Source organism: Eleutherodactylus coqui, chromosome 6 (assembly GCF_035609145.1).
Source record: "Eleutherodactylus coqui strain aEleCoq1 chromosome 6, aEleCoq1.hap1, whole genome shotgun sequence".
In the NCBI taxonomy this organism is placed as follows: Eukaryota; Metazoa; Chordata; class Amphibia; order Anura; family Eleutherodactylidae; genus Eleutherodactylus; species Eleutherodactylus coqui.
This window is the reverse complement of record NC_089842.1, coordinates 79,207,644-79,225,297: the sequence shown is the minus strand read 5'-3', so window position 1 is coordinate 79,225,297 and position 17,654 is coordinate 79,207,644. Positions and strand designations below refer to the sequence as shown.

At 48.0% G+C, this 17,654-nt stretch overlaps 1 protein-coding gene across 1 annotated transcript in view; it reads right to left on the bottom strand.

Moving 5' to 3' along the window:
• Positions 1 to 17,361, bottom strand: part of JAM3 (junctional adhesion molecule 3) — a 35,671-nt gene extending 18,310 nt beyond the window's left edge. Inside the window, exon 1 of the mRNA XM_066607042.1 lies at positions 17,235 to 17,361. Within this exon, the coding sequence (XP_066463139.1) occupies positions 17,235 to 17,283 (49 nt within the window). The 5' untranslated portion in view covers positions 17,284 to 17,361. The remainder of the gene's footprint in view (positions 1 to 17,234) is intronic.
• Positions 17,362 to 17,654: the final 293 nt, after the last annotated feature.

The window sequence follows — 17,654 nt, the reverse complement described above, 5'->3', positions numbered from 1 at the left end:
AAGGACGGGGGATAACTTGCTAGCCGGTTCGGGTCTCACAGCCGAGACCCCCAGCATTCTCGAGAAAGAGGGTTCTGTGTCCCCCTCTGCTTGTCACTTCTCCCACTACAGGGACACCAAAATGAATGCAGCGTTGGCCGAGCACGTGCGATCGGTGTTCCATTTATCACAATGTGGCTGGCAGAAATACTCAAGTGCCTGCCGCTCATCCATCTCTGCAATGCTAGTAAAACTTCATGCGACCAGTGCTGCATTCAGTCTCCTCCTGCCTGCAGGAAGGCGGTGCAGTAAGCCCGCGGTAATGAAGAGGGGTGCCAGGGATCCCCCGTTCGAGACTGGCAGGGGTCTTAGTGGCGAGATCCCCGCTGATCAGCAAGTTATTTTTTAACTTGTAATTCTAGCACAACCCATTTCCGAAAAGTTTTTTTTTTGGGGGGGGGGGGGGGGTGAAAGTATGTGCGTGTAAAAAGACAGCCTTGAATGCAGTAAACTTGCACTGTCTAAAGTAAAACTAATTCAAGAAGCTAACCTTAAGGACGCCTTCGCAGTGGCAATAAAAATAGCACGATTTTCATGTGACGCGAGAGTGAGTGAAAACGCAGAATTATGAAACCAATGCTTTTCAATGGTTTCCTTCACATTTGCAGTGTTTTTACTCATGCAAGGTTGCGAGAGGGAAAAAAAATTAAATAGGACATGCTGCGTTTTGTTTTTTTCTTCTATCTTTCTGCGTTTATCACCGATGTTTCCCTATAGAGCCTCCTTTGTAAAGCACAAACTTGCGATTTTTGTGTGATGCGTTTTTAACATTAGAAAGTCCTATTCAACTTTGAGCTTAAAAAAAAAAAAAAATGGCGCACAGAATAGCACTAGAAAAAAAAACACGAGAAAACCGCAGGTGGCAGCGATGTTTTTGTGAGAAAAAGCAGCGCTGACGTTCAACAATCCCGGGGAAAAAAAAGTCACGATTTTGACGCGGCGATATCATGAATGCTAGTGCGCAGGAGCCCTAACTTTGGAACATGTAGGGTATACTCATCACCGGCTAATTGTCCTTACCGCAATACAGTAACCTTCTTAGTTCATGGTGACCATACTGACCCCTTACGAGATGTGAAGGGTTAACATTGTAGACCAAAGGGGGCAATTTCACATCTTTAGTGTCTCAGAATTATGAACTTTCATAGTTGTAGGAAGAAAACAGCCGGCAATGTTAGGTGGCAGCAGCAAGAAGTCCTACACCGCAGCAGGAGTCTGCACACCCCGAGCGCTGCAGTACCTGCCAGCTCCCGAGACGTACAGGGCATCAGCCTGAAGGAGGGGGTCCTGCCAGCTGTCCGCTCTGATGTAGAGCAGGAATCCCTCATCTGTCTTACTGACCGGCCATTATTGTACAGGGCGATAATGAACACATTCATGTCTGGAAATATCAGCCGTGCTTCCCGGGGAGCTGTGATCCTGCTCCAACAGCTCGCATTCACTACATGAAAGTCCTGGCAAATACCAAAGGGAGTGTAATAAGAAAGAAAGAAGAGTCCAAACCCGCAAAGAACTTCCCAACAGTCCTAGAAATCCAAAGCTCCAGGATTCCTCGGGACACGAGTGAGCTGACATCACATCCTAGTATCCTCACTAGAAGACCCCACTGAGACCTGGGACTGGGCCAAGAGGGGACCCGGAAAGATATAGGCTCTCAATATATAGTATCAAGAGTGTAAATAATATGGGAAACCTCAGCCAGGACCGCTCACACTCGTCATGTCCAGACGCCATTGTGATGAAATAAGTGGCGAGAGCAGTCAGCCGTGCATCCTATTCACCGGAGATCCCGCCATTCAATAATAAATCCCATGCCATAAAACAGCAGCAGAGGGGATTCACATCTACGTGCACAAAATCAAACACACCACAAAGATGTTCTGCAGCCGCCATGCAATGAGCATTCAGCATCTAGGAGTCGTTGTGCTGTAACACTCGGCATGCAGTTACATCTCAGAGAATGATGAGAGTTGTGGAGTGATGAGATGAATCATGCTGCTACCTTAGGCCTCCTGCACGCAGGCGTATTGACATTGTGGTGTCCGCCTCCGGACTCCGCAGCAAATACGGCCCATAGTATTCAATGGCAAAACGCCATTTCATCTCCATGAGCGGAAACAGATTGAGATTTTCCACTCGCAGAGAATAAATCGCAGCAAGCTGCAATTTTGAACGGGTTATGCATGGCTGGTTTCCATTGAAGTCAATGAAAGCCATCCGTCCCGCAGCCCTTCCGCTGTGAGCACTGCAAAAGTATCAGGGAATACGCATCACCCCCCCCAGCGCCGGTAACTACTGCGCATGCGCGGCGACGGAGTGCCGGACGGCACATCCTCAGCGTGTGCAGAAGCCGCCGGACAGGTAAGCTGGGGTCACCGGCCAGGCACCCGGTCAAACTCCGCTGCGGGAATCCCGCATTAAGGGTCCGACCTGCCCGTGTGCAGGAGGCCCAAGGCCCTAAAAGTGGTTATTTATTAGGCATGCTCCTTTTCCAACAGGGCAGTATAAATACGTACACGGATTATCAACAAGACACAAATAAATATCCCTCCTCTAGAAGAACTTGTTGGAATCAAATAAAACTTCCTATGAGTGATTGTAACGTTGATATAAGTAAGCTCTCCTGTCCACGGGTGATTCACTGTGTTCTCCATGGCGATAATCCCTGTTGTACCGCCTCCAGCTTGGATACAAGATGTGATACGGGCAGGCATGGAGGCTCCAGTACCTTATTGTACTGCCTTTAGCTTGGATACAAGATATGATACAGGCGGGCATGGAGGCTCTAGTACCCTGTTGTAAAACCTCTAGCTTGGATACAAGAAGTGATACGGGCGGCATGGAGGCTCTAGTACCCTTTTGCACCGCCTCTAGCTTGGATGTAAGATGTGATACGGGCAGACATGGAGGCTCTAGTACCCTATAGCACTCCCTGTAGCTTGGATACAAGATGTGATACTGACAGGCATGGAGGCTCTAGTACCCTGTTGTATCGCCTCTAGCTTGGGTACAAGATGTGAAACGGGCGGGCATGGAGGCACTAGTACCCTGTTGTACCACCTCTAGCTTGGATGTAAGATGTGACTCGGGCGGGCATGGAGGCTCTAGTACCCTGTTGTACCACCTCTAGCTTGGATGTAAGATGTGACTCGGGCGGGCATGGAGGCTCTAGTAACATGTTGTGCCGCCTCTAGATTGGATACAAGATGTGATAAGGGTGGGCATGGAGGCTCCAGTACCCTGTTGTACCACCTCTAGTTTTAATATAACACGTGATACGGGCGGGCATGGAGGCTCCAGTACTCTGTTGTACCACCTCTAGTTTTAATATAACACGTGATACGGGCGGGCATGGAGGCTCCAGTACCCTGTTGTACCACCTCTAGCTTGGATACAAGATGTAATACGAAGTGACAACTTCTTCTAGGTGCTTGACTTGCATTTTTTTTTTAAGAGTGTATATATCACATAGGTTATGGCTTAAGCGTTATGGCTTAAGCGTTGAGACCACCTTTTGATCTGGGGATTAATGAGCCGTCCCCTGAACACAGGGATGATGCACGGCCTTATTCTCTATTAATCAGCGTCTTATCACTTTGCTCCTCATCTCATCCTCTTACAGACTTATCCATTCCCCACCCTCCTCGCTCAGACTGCAGACACACAACGTGCTCACACCTATTTCCTGCAGATATACACAGATTCTAATAAAGCCCATATCCACCATCTTCAGGAATATCCCGAAGGCCTCATGCAGACGGCTATGCTACACTTATATACCATACGGAGCCATAAAGTATCTCTGCTGTACGTCCACAAGCCTCCAGTTTCCTTCTGTCCGATTGTGGCACGTTGCGTTACTTGTTTCTCGGGTATGCACATTAGCTCTCCTTCAGGCTACACCCACACGAGCGCTAGCACAAAACCGCAAGAATAGGAAATCCATTCTTTTGGAGTTATTCATATGAACAATTTTCTTTTCCTTTTACAGCGAGGCTGCAAAAAAATAAATAAACTTGAATAAGTAATGGCTGCACGTCCTACTTTTTGGTGTTCTCTTGGAATGCCTCGCCCATTACTTTCAGTGGGACCCTTAAACGTTGCATGCCATGCGGTATCATTTTTTGCAATGAAAACAATGGGAAAGAGTCAGATGCCTCCGACGGTGAGAATCACGTGCCTGAAGATCGCAAATTTCAAAGTGATGCCGGAAATTTTCGAATGAAGAACAATTTGCATCATTGGTAAGCGTCATATCGGACGGAGTTTCTTGGTCCAATATCGCGCTCACCTGTGCGAATGTAGCCTATGGAACAAGAAAAAGGTCTCTCTGGTGTCCCCACTCCTGGCTGGGTCGTGTGTTACAGAGCTTCCTCCCTCTGCCTGTGGTCGGCGAGGTCTTGCAGGGGCCCGGCTAACCGACTCATTTCAATAACTTAGGGTGTGTTCACACATCACTGATTTACTGCAGATTTTGGAGGTGATTTGCAGCAGATTTCACACTTTAAACTGAAGGAGTGAAATCTCATGTAAAATCCTCAACAAATCAGCGATGTCTGAATAGACCCCAATCCAGACCACTTCTCTGTAATGGCTGATGTAGAGACAGAAGGCGACTGGTTTAGTTAGAGGAGCCGTCAGTGAGCTCCCCACAAACTCATCACCGACTACGGGAACGGGGAGGAAGCCCTATATTCTGGGACCCCGTGAAGTAGAGGTGCCAGAACCACTTGATCCAGGCTGGATTCAGGGAAGTTTATCTCCCCAGACAAGCCTATTAAAGGAAAAGTCTCGAACTCTCTTGCGCAATCCCACATTAATGGAAAAAGAAAATGAAAAATACCTGATTCAGAAAGGGTTAAAGGGGTTGTACAGGATTAGAAAATCATGGCTGCTTTCTTCCAGCAACAGTGTCACAGCCGTTCATAAATTGTGTGCGTTATTGAAGCAAATGGGGCTGATGTGCAATACCAAACACAACCTGTTGACAGGAGTGGCACTAGTCCTGAAAGTAAGCAGCCATGTTTTTCTAATCCTGTACAACCCCTTCAAATAAGGCCCGTTATGGGATAAAGTCAGTGGGGCTGGCTGCATAGTCGTGGCCTGCCAACTCTATTCTCGGGGTTATCCAGGTAGTGCCCGCCGGGATAGACTGCGGTTAAAGAGGAAGCTGCTCTGACCCCTGTGTAATGGGCAGCGCCTGTAATTGTAAGTGCAGCTGTCACTGAAATCAATGGGACCCCAGCCTGCAATTACAAGCACAGCTCCCATTGATTTCTATGAGAACTGCACTTGCAATTACAAGCACCAGCCACTACACAGGGGTCAGAGCAGCACTTCTGCTCTGACCCCAATGAATCCTGGGCGGGCGCTGCCTGGATAACCCCCCTAAAGTCCAACATCAACCACTGAGAATGAGTGGTGGGGACTACCCCCTGGACACATTAACAGCACTGGGATGTGAAACTAAGAAAATTCCATCTGGGCGAGTGGAGGCAAGGATGAAAAACATGGCCAGTGCCAGGGCTGCTGCAGAGCATTGCAGCCAGGCCCGCTGAATTTATCCCATGTCAAGTCCTCTTTAAAGGTGCAAGTACAGCTTAACCCTGCCATGTCTGCCCTCTGTATGTGTGTGTATATATAATCTAATAGTTCATGTATCGTCTAGCTGGGACACCACACACGCACGCACGCACGCGCACACACACTTCACTTTGGTGCCAAATCTCAGTGTATGATGCTCTGCCAGTAAGTAAAGTTCACATACTTAGTATTGTAATACACAGAAGTCCAAGATTATTCCTTTTTTTTAAACTAATTTAGTTTTTTCAAATTTATCACATCCAATTAAAAATAGAACAAGTAAAGATTTCAATGTTATACCATTTCTTCCCACTTTTCTAAATTTAAAAAAAAAAAAAGGAAAAGTGAAAAGACACCAGCCTGGTCCTGGTACCATATAAAAGCTCAATCTATGCCACAAAAAAATGAAGTATCATTTCAAACATATTAACTCTTAGAATGTATTGCTTAGCGAATATAAAAAGGTGGACATTTAGGCATCATCCAAGGCCTTGGTCATGAAGAGGTTAATCATAATTAAATGTAATAGATTTTGAGGGGAATTTACTAAAGACTTGCGATTCTAACACGATTGTCAAGACTTTTATTATCAATGACCTATCCTCAGGTGAGGGTATCAATAGTTGATTAGCGAGGATCCGCTCTTCAGGTTCGCTGCCAATCAGCTGATTCGCAGCATTACTGTCATCGTGGGCAGACCTGGAAGCAAAGAGCGCCGTCTGTATTGCAGCAGCCCGACATCGGGAAGCTGCAATATTGATCTGCTTTCGATGCTAACTGCATTTTACACCGGCACCAGGAATCATCGTTGATCCCCGATGATCAACTATTGATGACCTGTCCTGAAGGCAACCAATAGTAAAAGTCTGGACATCCCCTTTAATTCAATCTTCAGCAGCAGGGCGCGCCTGTTATAATAAACGTGCATATCTTTGGTTGGTCTGCAAGTTACAAATTTCAGCTCCCACTGCATTTACACAAATTTGCAGCATTTTTTCATGTTTACGCCATGCTCACTACCTTAATTAAAGGGATGGAGGTTAGCACAAGGGTGATGGCTTCATGCGGCCCAGGGGATTTTCTAAAGTTTACAGCTGTAAATTATAGCAGAAATCTCCATCAGCTTATAGTGGGCAAAGATTCCACATTCTGGAGCATGGACTGGCTAAAGATGTGCCAAATGTACGGTGGGGCATGCAATCCCTTCACTTTGGTGCACTTTGTAAACCCCCGGTAAATTCCCTCCCCTTCAGTCTCTTTTAGAAGGTTGATGGAATGTTTATTATAAAGCGAATAAACATAAGCTACATAACAGCCAAACTGCAAGCCTTTTCCTCCAGAGCAGCGTGCCGTGCCCCTCCACCCGTGTTAGCGATGAACACGTCCTAATCTGAGGGGAGAAAAAATGATCATGTCAGACAGCGGAGAAGATAGGAAGCATACATGAAGCCTGCTGACAATGACCTCATGGCGGAGGTACCAGGCAGGGAGATCACAATGAGGTCACTCTGTGCAGAAAGGGTTTTGTTTCAGTGTAATCAGCCAGAATGGGAGACAGATGAACAAGTCTGCAAATCCCTTGTAATTCCCAACCCCCCAGCGCAGAGACTCATCCAGCAGAGGTGCCAAGCGGCCCGCCGGGGACAGAGTGACAGCGGGATGTGAATGGCCACCGCTTACATTATCCACAAAATACAGTTCTGTAAAGACAAATAAATAAGCTAAAAACAACAAGGACATTATGTGAGGTTAGATACTTTACTCTTGTTTATATACAAGTATTACCAGCCAGTGCCAGGTGCCACCTCACACGTGGCATAGTTACACTGGTGGATCCGCTATACTTCAGGGGCCGACTCCGCAGCATAAATGGTTTGTAGAGGGGATCTCCATGCAAGTTTGTTCACAAGTCATTCAAGAACGAGTGTTAATAGGTGTGTTAAATGTAACATTGTGTCACCGCGCCATCCAGTCCATTTCTGGAGGTCTCATCAGCCATGATAGCAGGATGACCAAAGTCAATGGGAGACAGACTGATAAACTGCTACAACCATCGCTACATTCAGATTTGTATGGATGTCTGGTCCCCCGAGTGGCTACAATATGGAACAATGACAGCCACTGGTAATCTGTGAGAGACACTATGCCCATCACCGTGTATCAGAGCTGCCAGCAGATATGCATCTAAGGGGCTTCTGATCACAAAGGATCCTTTTAAAGAGCTTTTATAGGAACGACCTGAAGGTCGGAGCCTGGAGATCCAGAGACGTCATTCTCCACCTCAGTGGTAAATAATGAATCTACGCTAACAGGAAGAGTGCAAATCATAACAGAGAATGAAAACATCATCCTGCGTGAAGAGGAAACATAAATCACAGCAGAACAAACCCCGGAAACGGAGGACAAAACACCCGCAGGAATGTGTAACTGCTCCGGTATCTGATGTACGGCTCCTGGAACATCACTGGGTATACATCCATATAACTGCCATTGCCTCGTGCCCACCACCAACACACCGCGGAAACCCAAATCACGCCGAAGACAAGCAAATCACCCAAGGGCCCTTTTACATGCAACCATTATGGTTCAGATTATCGCTGGATTGCGCAAATCTAAACGCTAGTCATTCAGTGTAAATGCTGCCAACGACTAACGATGATTTGTTCACTTATTAGTTGGTTAGTTTAGGCAGGCATAAAAAGCAAACGACGATCGGCTTGTATAAACGACAATCATTTATCCGTTTACACGGGGCGGAATTGTGATGGAACTTCCGTGCAGACGTTTTATACCTAAATCAAGGAGACTTGCAAAAATCTCGTTCACACGCTGCTGTCCATCCTCTGCGGACAAGCGGCACGGAAACTGACATGTGGCGCGGAATTCAAACCCGCGACATGTTAATTGTATCACCGTTTCCGCTGCGGGCTTTCTTCTATGGGGAGAGATTTCTGCAGTGGAATACAGGCTGAAAAAAAAAAAAACGTTTCAAACCTGCGCCAAATGTTTTGAATCAGCCTTTCCGCTACGGAAATCTTGTAGAATTTCCGTGCGGTTCCGCTGCATTTCCGTCCCGTGGAAACCCAGCCTTACTGTGAATAGAGGTGAACAGACGGAAGTGACCTCCAAGCCGCTCCGCCTCCATCACTGAGCGATCATCTCTCCTGTGTGAAAGCTGGGATGAAAGTTACAGAAAAACGTACGGCAACGAAAGCGGAACTTCGCCGCATAATTCAAAATAAATCGTCAACCTCCGCAGGAGTATCGGGTGGTAGACTCAGATTATGGGGTGAGGCTCAGCCATGTCTTCTACAGGGTGGAAACACACGATGCCGCAGGCTACACACAGCCCAACCATACCCGTCTGCGGCAGCCAATAGCTGCACGATTGTCACTGCAATTTGTATGGCCGTTGGCCACCGTGGACGGGCAAGGATTGGAAATCTCCACTCACACACTCTAGGTCCTTTCACATGGATCTGTTAATCGTTAGAACAAGCTGTTGGGTTTCAAATTAGGTCCACGCACAGATAATAGGTGACATTTTGGGGTCATTTTCTGTTCAGGCCCCCCGTTGGTCTGTCAGAGGAGTCTGGAACGGTCTGCGAATGACTGAACGATTGCCTTTTGTACACAACAACTTACACATGATTTGTATGCTGGCATACCACCAACACACAATAGGTGAATTGGATAAGTAAAATGAGATCGTTCAATTGTTGGTCATGTTGACATTAAATGCCCATGGTTCATTTTCGCACAAGTCAATCGTTTGGAGCACCACGAATGGGATGAACAGAGAGCAGACACGTGGGAACCGATGGCCTGGATGGACAGAGATGAAGACTCCTTGGGCCTCTATGGACTCCAGAAGGCCCTGACTATGGTTTTGGGATCACGTATTTCATCATACCAGGTGAAACAAACATTAACCTGACACTCATTGCATTAAATGTCCAGCTGCAGTAAACTTTAGCTGGATGCTTTACATTGTGTCAACTTAAAGTTTGCTACAATCGTGTATTTTACGCATTTACATCTCTGTGGCGCCAACACAGACGGGCTGAACAGCTAGCCACAAAAGATACGTTCTCCTCTCTATAAACTGTGAGAGCCTGACAATCTGTGTCAGCGTGTAGCTTACACAAGGAAGTGACCGCCGAGCAGAGATTTGTTCTTCCTTCCCGTCCGGATGACATCCGTTTACTCAATTAAAAGCAATACTGCTACATCCGCGGCCGCAACACAAAGAGTACAGAGCCCTTCACAAGAGAGGCAGCGGGGCAAGGGCACCACCTGGCAAACCTACCTGCCGCACACCACTACTGGCGTAGTCACAAAAGGTGGAGACATTGTTTTTTCCAGGCAGAAAATCTGTTTTAGGACTATTTAGTTTATAAAAAAAAAAAGCTGGCTGAGGGGCGACCTAATAGCTATGTATAAATACATGAGGGGACAAGACAGAGATCTCTCACATCATCTGTTTATACCCAGGACTGTAACAAGGGGGCGCCCTCTATGTCTAGAGGAAAAAAGGTTTCTACACACCATAGAAGGGGGTTCTTTACTGTAAGAGCAGTGAGACTATGGAACGTTCTGCCTGAGGACGTGGTGATGGCAAATTCGATAAGACTTCCTGGACTCCTTTCTGGAGTATAACAATATTACAAGTTAGGCCACATTCAGGCAGCCGTGTGCAGGTTGCAGCCAAGATCCTTGGACACAACTCGCACGGACACCCCGACCTTCTGCTGCCCAGAACAGTGGACAGCGCTGGTTCTATTCTCGGCCGGGAATTTAACCAAAATAGGACATGCTGTGATTCTCTTCACACAGATCTTTTGTCCAAGCGTAAACCTTCACATGTAAATAGCCTGATGTAGTCACTGCTTACTTCAGAAGGGTTGTTGATACAGAGAGATATAGTGATTGCCAGATTTGGAGTTGAGAAGAACTTTTTTTCCCCTAAAATGAGATAAACTGGCTTCTAAAACTTTTTTTTTTGCCTTCCACTGGATCAACACGGCAGGAGAACAGGCTTTACTGGATGTATGTCTTTTCAGCCTTACACACCATGTTACATGAACCAATAGGCCGGTTATGTGGATTCCATGCTTTGCAGTACATAGGGTGAAATCAGTGACAAAATCGGCATGTGACACATGTGGGAAATTAGCAGTAACTCCCCCCGTGTGCATGCACCCTTAGGCCAACTTCACATGAGCAGCGTTTTTGCACACACCTAGGCGTATTTTACTGTACTTTTTGCACACACAAGGCAGATTCATTTGCGCGTGTCAGACAAAGACACACCAATTGGAATGGCTAATTAGTCCTAATGAGTTCCACGTGTTCTTTCTCCTGTGCAATCATGCAATGTTTCACACATTTCCACCCCCCCACCCCCCCTATTGACTTCTATGAGGATCTCTGGGGCGCAAGTACGCAGAAAAGCAGAACATGACCCTTTTTTTTTTTTTATTTAGATTTTTTAAATATGCACAAAATACAGAAATGTGACCGAATCCATTGAAATCACTGTGTTCTATTCTCTAATGTGTGTGTAGATATGGCTGTATGGAGCCGGCCTAACTCTGTATGTGGCCAGCCGGTAGCAGCAGGCAGGACCCCTTGACGTGCCGCATGCCCACCTCAAATCCCAATCAGCTGCTGCACTTTCCATCTCCCAGGATGTGTTTGATTTGCCTGAACCAGCAGCTGCTGACAACTGCCCCTCTCTGAAGTGTGAGCTGCCCAACAGGTGGGGGTCAGCTGTACCGACAGGCACAGATCCGGGAAATCCTAAGGGGCAGCTGAGAGGTTTTATTTGTAATTCTAAGCCCAAATTGACAGACTTCAAACTCCTACAAGCCCCTTCAGGGTGTATTTACAGCAGTCATTTTTTATGGTGATTTTCCTAATTGTAGCAAATCCTCATTTTTCTAATAACCGTAAAAAATAATAAAAAAAACCAAAGCATAAAAAGGTAACAAATGTGCACTAAAAAGATCTCCCAACATGCAAGAGCAGTGAATACAGCCCTGCACTCATCCCAGAACGCCGACTACTGGAGCCTCGAAAACAGATCCTGGACATTTTTTGCTCAAAAAAAGAAAAAAAATGCGTTTTCTGGTATGTTTTTATTCTCAGAGCCCGAGTGCAAAAAAAACACAACTAATGCAAAAAAAATTATGTTAAAAAAAATCTCTCGCAGTGTTTGCAGCTTAGGTCATTTTCATATTCATCTACAACGCGGACATCTGGCCGCAGGGCGTTTGTGCCAAATAATAAGCAAAACACAGAAATTGTTAAAAAAAAAATCTCTATTTGTTCATACCGAATGCAATAAAAACCGTATCAGCAAAACTGCGTGTTTTTCTTCTGTTGATGTGTTCAGGGGACGGGTTACAATGGTCTCACGAAGGGTCTATTCAGAAGTGGAGGTCATGGTGCAATTTTTTGACATCCCCATAGAAAAATCGTGTCAAAATGCTGCAGTTTTGCCTTGACATGTCCGCAGCATTTGACTATACGGCGTGTTCGTGCATTCGCACCACAATCTGCTTCACGGCTGTGAAGTTTGACGAAGATCCGCAGCAGATTTCATCCTTGAAGAGGTGAAGCCTGCTGGGGATTCATGTCAAAATCTGCCCCAAATCCCCTACGTGGGAGTGTGGCCGTAGGGTCTTCCAACACACTTCTGCAGCGAGCACAGGTCTAGTTCATTAATGGCGCAGAACGGCAAATAAAAGGCTGTCATTGGTGCATCCGGCGCTGGCTCTGATCTGGCTGAACCGTGGCTCAGCCAATCAGAGCAATCTGTTGCTGGAGGCGGGGTCTTTAAACCCTGTTACCATCAAGGGATGCTCTGTCGGGGATGACAAGTGCCTGGAAACACAGAAAACTATTTTCCACTGGCCCAAATTCATACGCACCCATGTGAATACAGCCTAAGGGCTCACTACCGGTGTGTTGTCATTGTGTATTACACGTCACACGCAGTACACACAGAGCCTGGCGCAGCTCACAGGGGCAGGTGGTCTGGGTTAGGTCTGAGCCCCCCAAGGGAGCGCAGGGCACCACGGCCTGGGGAGTTGGCCGTCGGATCCCTCTGCCGTCCCCATTACAGTCCACAATAACTTCCCACGAGCCCCGCAGCACAACATCCTGTCTGCAAGGGAAGGCACAGCAATTAAAGACGACAAACCTCGTGGGGGAGGAAAGGCCTTTGTTTGGTGTAGCCCCCAACGGCTCCTCGCTCTGCCAGCAGATTCCTGGCACCCGCCTGCCTGGGCATAATGTGAACTGGCAGCACGAGCCAACTATAAACAGGACTGAATATGGTAAAGGGGCACCCCGGCGAGTCAGGGTGAAAGTTATGTGCTGCATGAGACGATGACATGTAATTCCTCAGTAGGACGTTATAACTAGTTGTACAAAGCTGCAGAGATATTACTAAACCTGCGCCCCCTCCCCCACTTAGCGGTCCATCGGTATCCAACGGCTACGTCCTGTACCCCCCGCTGTTTACTGGTCGGGCATGCTCAGTGCCTTCACAATCTGTAATGATAACAGCTGTGAATGTGCGCTTGTCAGTAACTGGCCAGTGGCCATTTAAACCCCTTAGGGACCCAGCACCATAAATTTATGGCACTTGGCCCTGGGCTTTAGGCCTGCTTCACACGAGCGACACGACACTGCCGCGAGAAAAATCGCAGCGATATCGCATCTCTGCTCCGTGCGGCGGCGGCTCACGGCAATACCGCAATTTTGTAGCACTAAAGTCACACGACTTTGCAGCACCACATGCAAGGATTTTCAGTGGGGCAAAATATAAGCCCTACCCTGAAAATAAGCCCTAACTGCAGGAAAAAAAAGATAGGGCAGTAAAACCGCCACATGGGTAAAATCCCTATGTAGTGTCTGGTCCTTAAGGGGTTAAACAACAATGTGGAAATCTGAAGCTGGCTGGGAAGCAAAGGAAAAAAAAAAGGTTCAGAAGTTCAGTTTGCGGATTAGATGGGCGTTGGGAACAATGGCAGCAAGTGGAAATATTAGGGAGATTTTGTTGAGTCTCCGGAAGACCGAGTTATGGTTCTGGGCGAGGAACACGGGGCGCCAACTACTACTTATGGGGGTGTAGGACTGCGGCAGCCGATTGCTATGTCACCTTCCCACCCAATTGCCAACGTATCCAGGAATGTACGGCAAGAAGCGACACTTTATGCCCACAGCGGGAAAAAAACAATGCACATGGTACAGCCTACAGCCAGAAATGGGGCGCCAACGTGGGGTACGCTGCCCTACCCTCCGAGACGGAGGATTACCCTCTCCCTTGTAAACGTGGGGCTCGGTTAGTCCCTTGTGAAGGCTATACGGCTACTACGGTTGTGTGCGCCCGACTCCCCGTTTCCATGCTGTCACCCATGTGAGTCGGCGCCAGCAAACTCCTCTCTGCAGGCTGCGCACTCCTATGGAGATCAGTCCCCGGCGCCGACGTCCACGGTGACAGCGCAGAAATGAGAAGCCGGTTGACATCCCCCGATTCCTCGGACCCCGGCCTGTGAGCGCCATAATTCATGCGAGCGTCACTCGAGCACAATGTGATTTGTGACGTGTGTGAGAATCCCTTGCAGCCCTGTGAGATGCAATGTCTTTACATTGTGCGAGACGGGGATTGGATTGTAAGCCCCGGGACAAGGATGAGGAGAGCGAGACGTTGTGTGTATGGCAGGAAGGTTAGAGTGACAGCTCTTGGGGACACGGACGACGGCAGTGTTCCCATCCCGGTCATGGCACTACACGAGTGATATAAATATGTGTCGGGAGGATTTACTAGCAGTGGCCACCGGATGACGGGCAGGAAGTGCCTGCGGAGCAGAGATACAGCCGCTCCCTCGTATCACCGGAGAAGGACGGCTTCCTCTATGTAATCCCAAGCATGACGGAGCACAAAGCAAACCCAGCATTCTGTCCATCCCCGGGGGGCGCTCTACTTGTGCCCACGGATGGCCCTGGGATCTAAATACCCATCAGACACCGGTGTAATGGCTCACAGGGAGGAAAGAAGCGGATGTCATGGCAACGGCAGCAGAAGAGTCTGCAGACGAGAAGGTGTCTGACCTCCAGGTCTTGTAGACGCCGGGCAGAGACCGCAAGACCGTCCTATTACTTCTACGCCATCGATGAGAACATGTAGGCCTCCGTGCCATAAGACACCTCCATGCAGGTCTCGGATGTACTACCATGGGTCGGCACGTATATAACACGGGTCCGTCACAGAACGGCCAACAGCGGAGAGGAAGGCGAAGCGCCAGGATCAGAACATTACAGATTGCTTGACAGTCCCCTCCGCTGTGGGACACAGGGGTGGCAGGTGACACGGCGCGCTTACCACCCATGTGGTGGCTCAGTGGATGGAGGCGGAGCCTGTTGGCGACCGCGTCCAGCCACACTCAGGCCATCGTCCATAGAAGAACCCTTACCTGTTTACACGGGGCGATCGTCGCCCGATTCTCCCGCCCGCACTGGACTGATCAGCGGACACATTATCTCTGGCGGTTCAGCCACCGGCAGCGAGAGCCGGACCCATCACACTATGTATAAAGACCCTTATGTTTTGTTCTAGTTTGAGGGCGGCCTCCTTCCAGGATGTTCTATAGGAGAACATACTGTCCACGGGGCGGCCCTACACGCTGTGCACTCTATAGGGACTGTTGTATACAGCAAGACTACTCTATGCACAATGTGCGCCCCATATGGGACCGTTCTATACACCCTTGATGTGTGTACTATGGTAGCCGTTGTTTAAAGAATGTGTCCACCAGGGGGCACTTTAAACATGTCTGCGTGTTCTATAGGGGTTGTTCTATACACAATGTATGATCTATAGGGGCCATTCTAAACACATTGTCTGCTCTATACCAGGAAGTTTTATATATGATGTGCACCCTATAGGGGCATTTTTAGATGTGTCCTAAAGGGGTTGTTTTTTAGGCCCCCCTACAGGTAGGGGTATAGGGGGGCATTTACATAATGTGTCCTGTAGGGACTGCTCTATACTCAATTAGTTCTATAGGGTGGGCATTATTTACATGGTGTGTCCTATAGGGACTGCTCTATACACACTGTGTGGTCTATAGGGGGCGCTGTTTACATGGCGTGTTTTATATATATTGCTCTGTACGCGCTGTTCGGTCTTTAGGGGATGTTGTTTACATGGTGTCCTATAGGGAATGCTCTATACACACACTGAGGTCTACAGGGGGCATTGTTTACATTGTATATCCTATAGGGACTGCTCTGTACACACTGAGGTCTACAGGGGGCATTGTTTACAGTGTATATCCTATAGGGACTGCTCTGTACACACTGAGGTCTACAGGGGACATTGTTTACATAGCCCCTATAGGACGCACTGTTATACACATGCTATGAAGTCTATAGGGGCACTGTTTACATTGTATATCCTATGGCGACTGTTCTATACACAGAGGTCTATAGGAGGGACTGTTTACGTGATGTGCCCTACAGGGGGCTGTTCTACACAAGCTGTGAAGTCTATAGGGGACATTGATTACATTGTGAATAGAGCAATCCCTATAGGGTTAACAATGCCCCCTATAGACTTCTGTGTATAGAGCAGCCCCTATAGAATATACAATGCGCCCCACCCCCCATAGACTTCTGTGTATAGAGCAGCCCCTATAGGATATACAGAGGTCTATGGAGGTCGCTGTTTACATTGTATATCTTATAGTGACTGCTCTATTCACAGATCTATAGGGGACATTGTTTACATGGTGGGTCCTATAGGGACTACTCTATACACACTGGTCTACAGGGGGTGCCGTTTACATGGTTTGACCTATAGGGACTACTCTATACATTCTGTGTGGTCTATAGGGGTGCTATTTACATAGTGTGTTTTATAGATGTTGCTCTATATGCGCTGTTCGGTCTATAGGGGATGTTGTTTACATGGTGTCCTATAGAGAATACTCTATACACACACTGAGGTCTACAGGGGGCATTGTTTACATGGTGTGTCCTATAGGGGGTGTTATACACACGCTGTGAAGTCTATAGGGGCACTGTTTACATTGTATATCCTATATGGGCTGCTCTATACACAGAGGTCTATAGGAGGCACTGTTTACATGATGTGTCCTATAGGAGCTCTTCTACACATGCTGTGAAGTCTATGGGGGGCGCTGTTTACATTGGGAATAGAGCAGTTCCTATAGTATATACAATGCAAACAATGTCCCCTATAGACTTCTGTGTATAGAGCAGCCCCTATAGGCTATACAGAGGTCTATAGGGGGCGCTGTTTACACTGTATATCTTATAGTGACTGCTCTATACACAGATCATTGTTTACATGGTGTCCTATAGGGGGTGTTATACACGCTGTGGTCTACAGGGGGCGTTGTTTACATTGTATATCCTACAGGGACTACTCTACACACACTGAGGTCTATAGGTTACGTTGTTTACATGGAGTCCTACAGGGGAGGTCCTGTAGTTGGTGGCCGCTGTACACACGGTACGTCCCTCTGTGCACGCGGTGTATACGTTAGGCTCTCAGCGCCCTGCTGCCCGTCACTCACCGTACAGGAGGATGAGTAGTCCCGGTACCGTCCGCTTCGGCGCCGCCATCTTGTTACCTCGGGAACAGGGATGTGAGGACCGGAGCCCCGCCAGGCTCACCGCCGCTCTCCGCCCCGCCCCCTCCTCCTGATTGATCCGCCCGCATAACGGTCCCCGTCTAGCCACGCCCCACGCAAATCTTCTCACGCTGCTGAGTGTCCCACAGCGCCACCTGCCCAACGTTTGTATGTACTGCACTCGGCTTGTGCGGCCGCTGTGGAGCTGCTCCCTGTGTGTCCCGGACTGGCGGCGTACAAAAGTGGAGAGTGGGCTTCTGGCTCATAGATGAAGGGCGAGGGGATTACCCGCTTCTTCTTCATTAACCCCTTAAGGACATGGCCTATTTTGGCCCAAAGGGCAAAGCTATGACTTTCACCTCC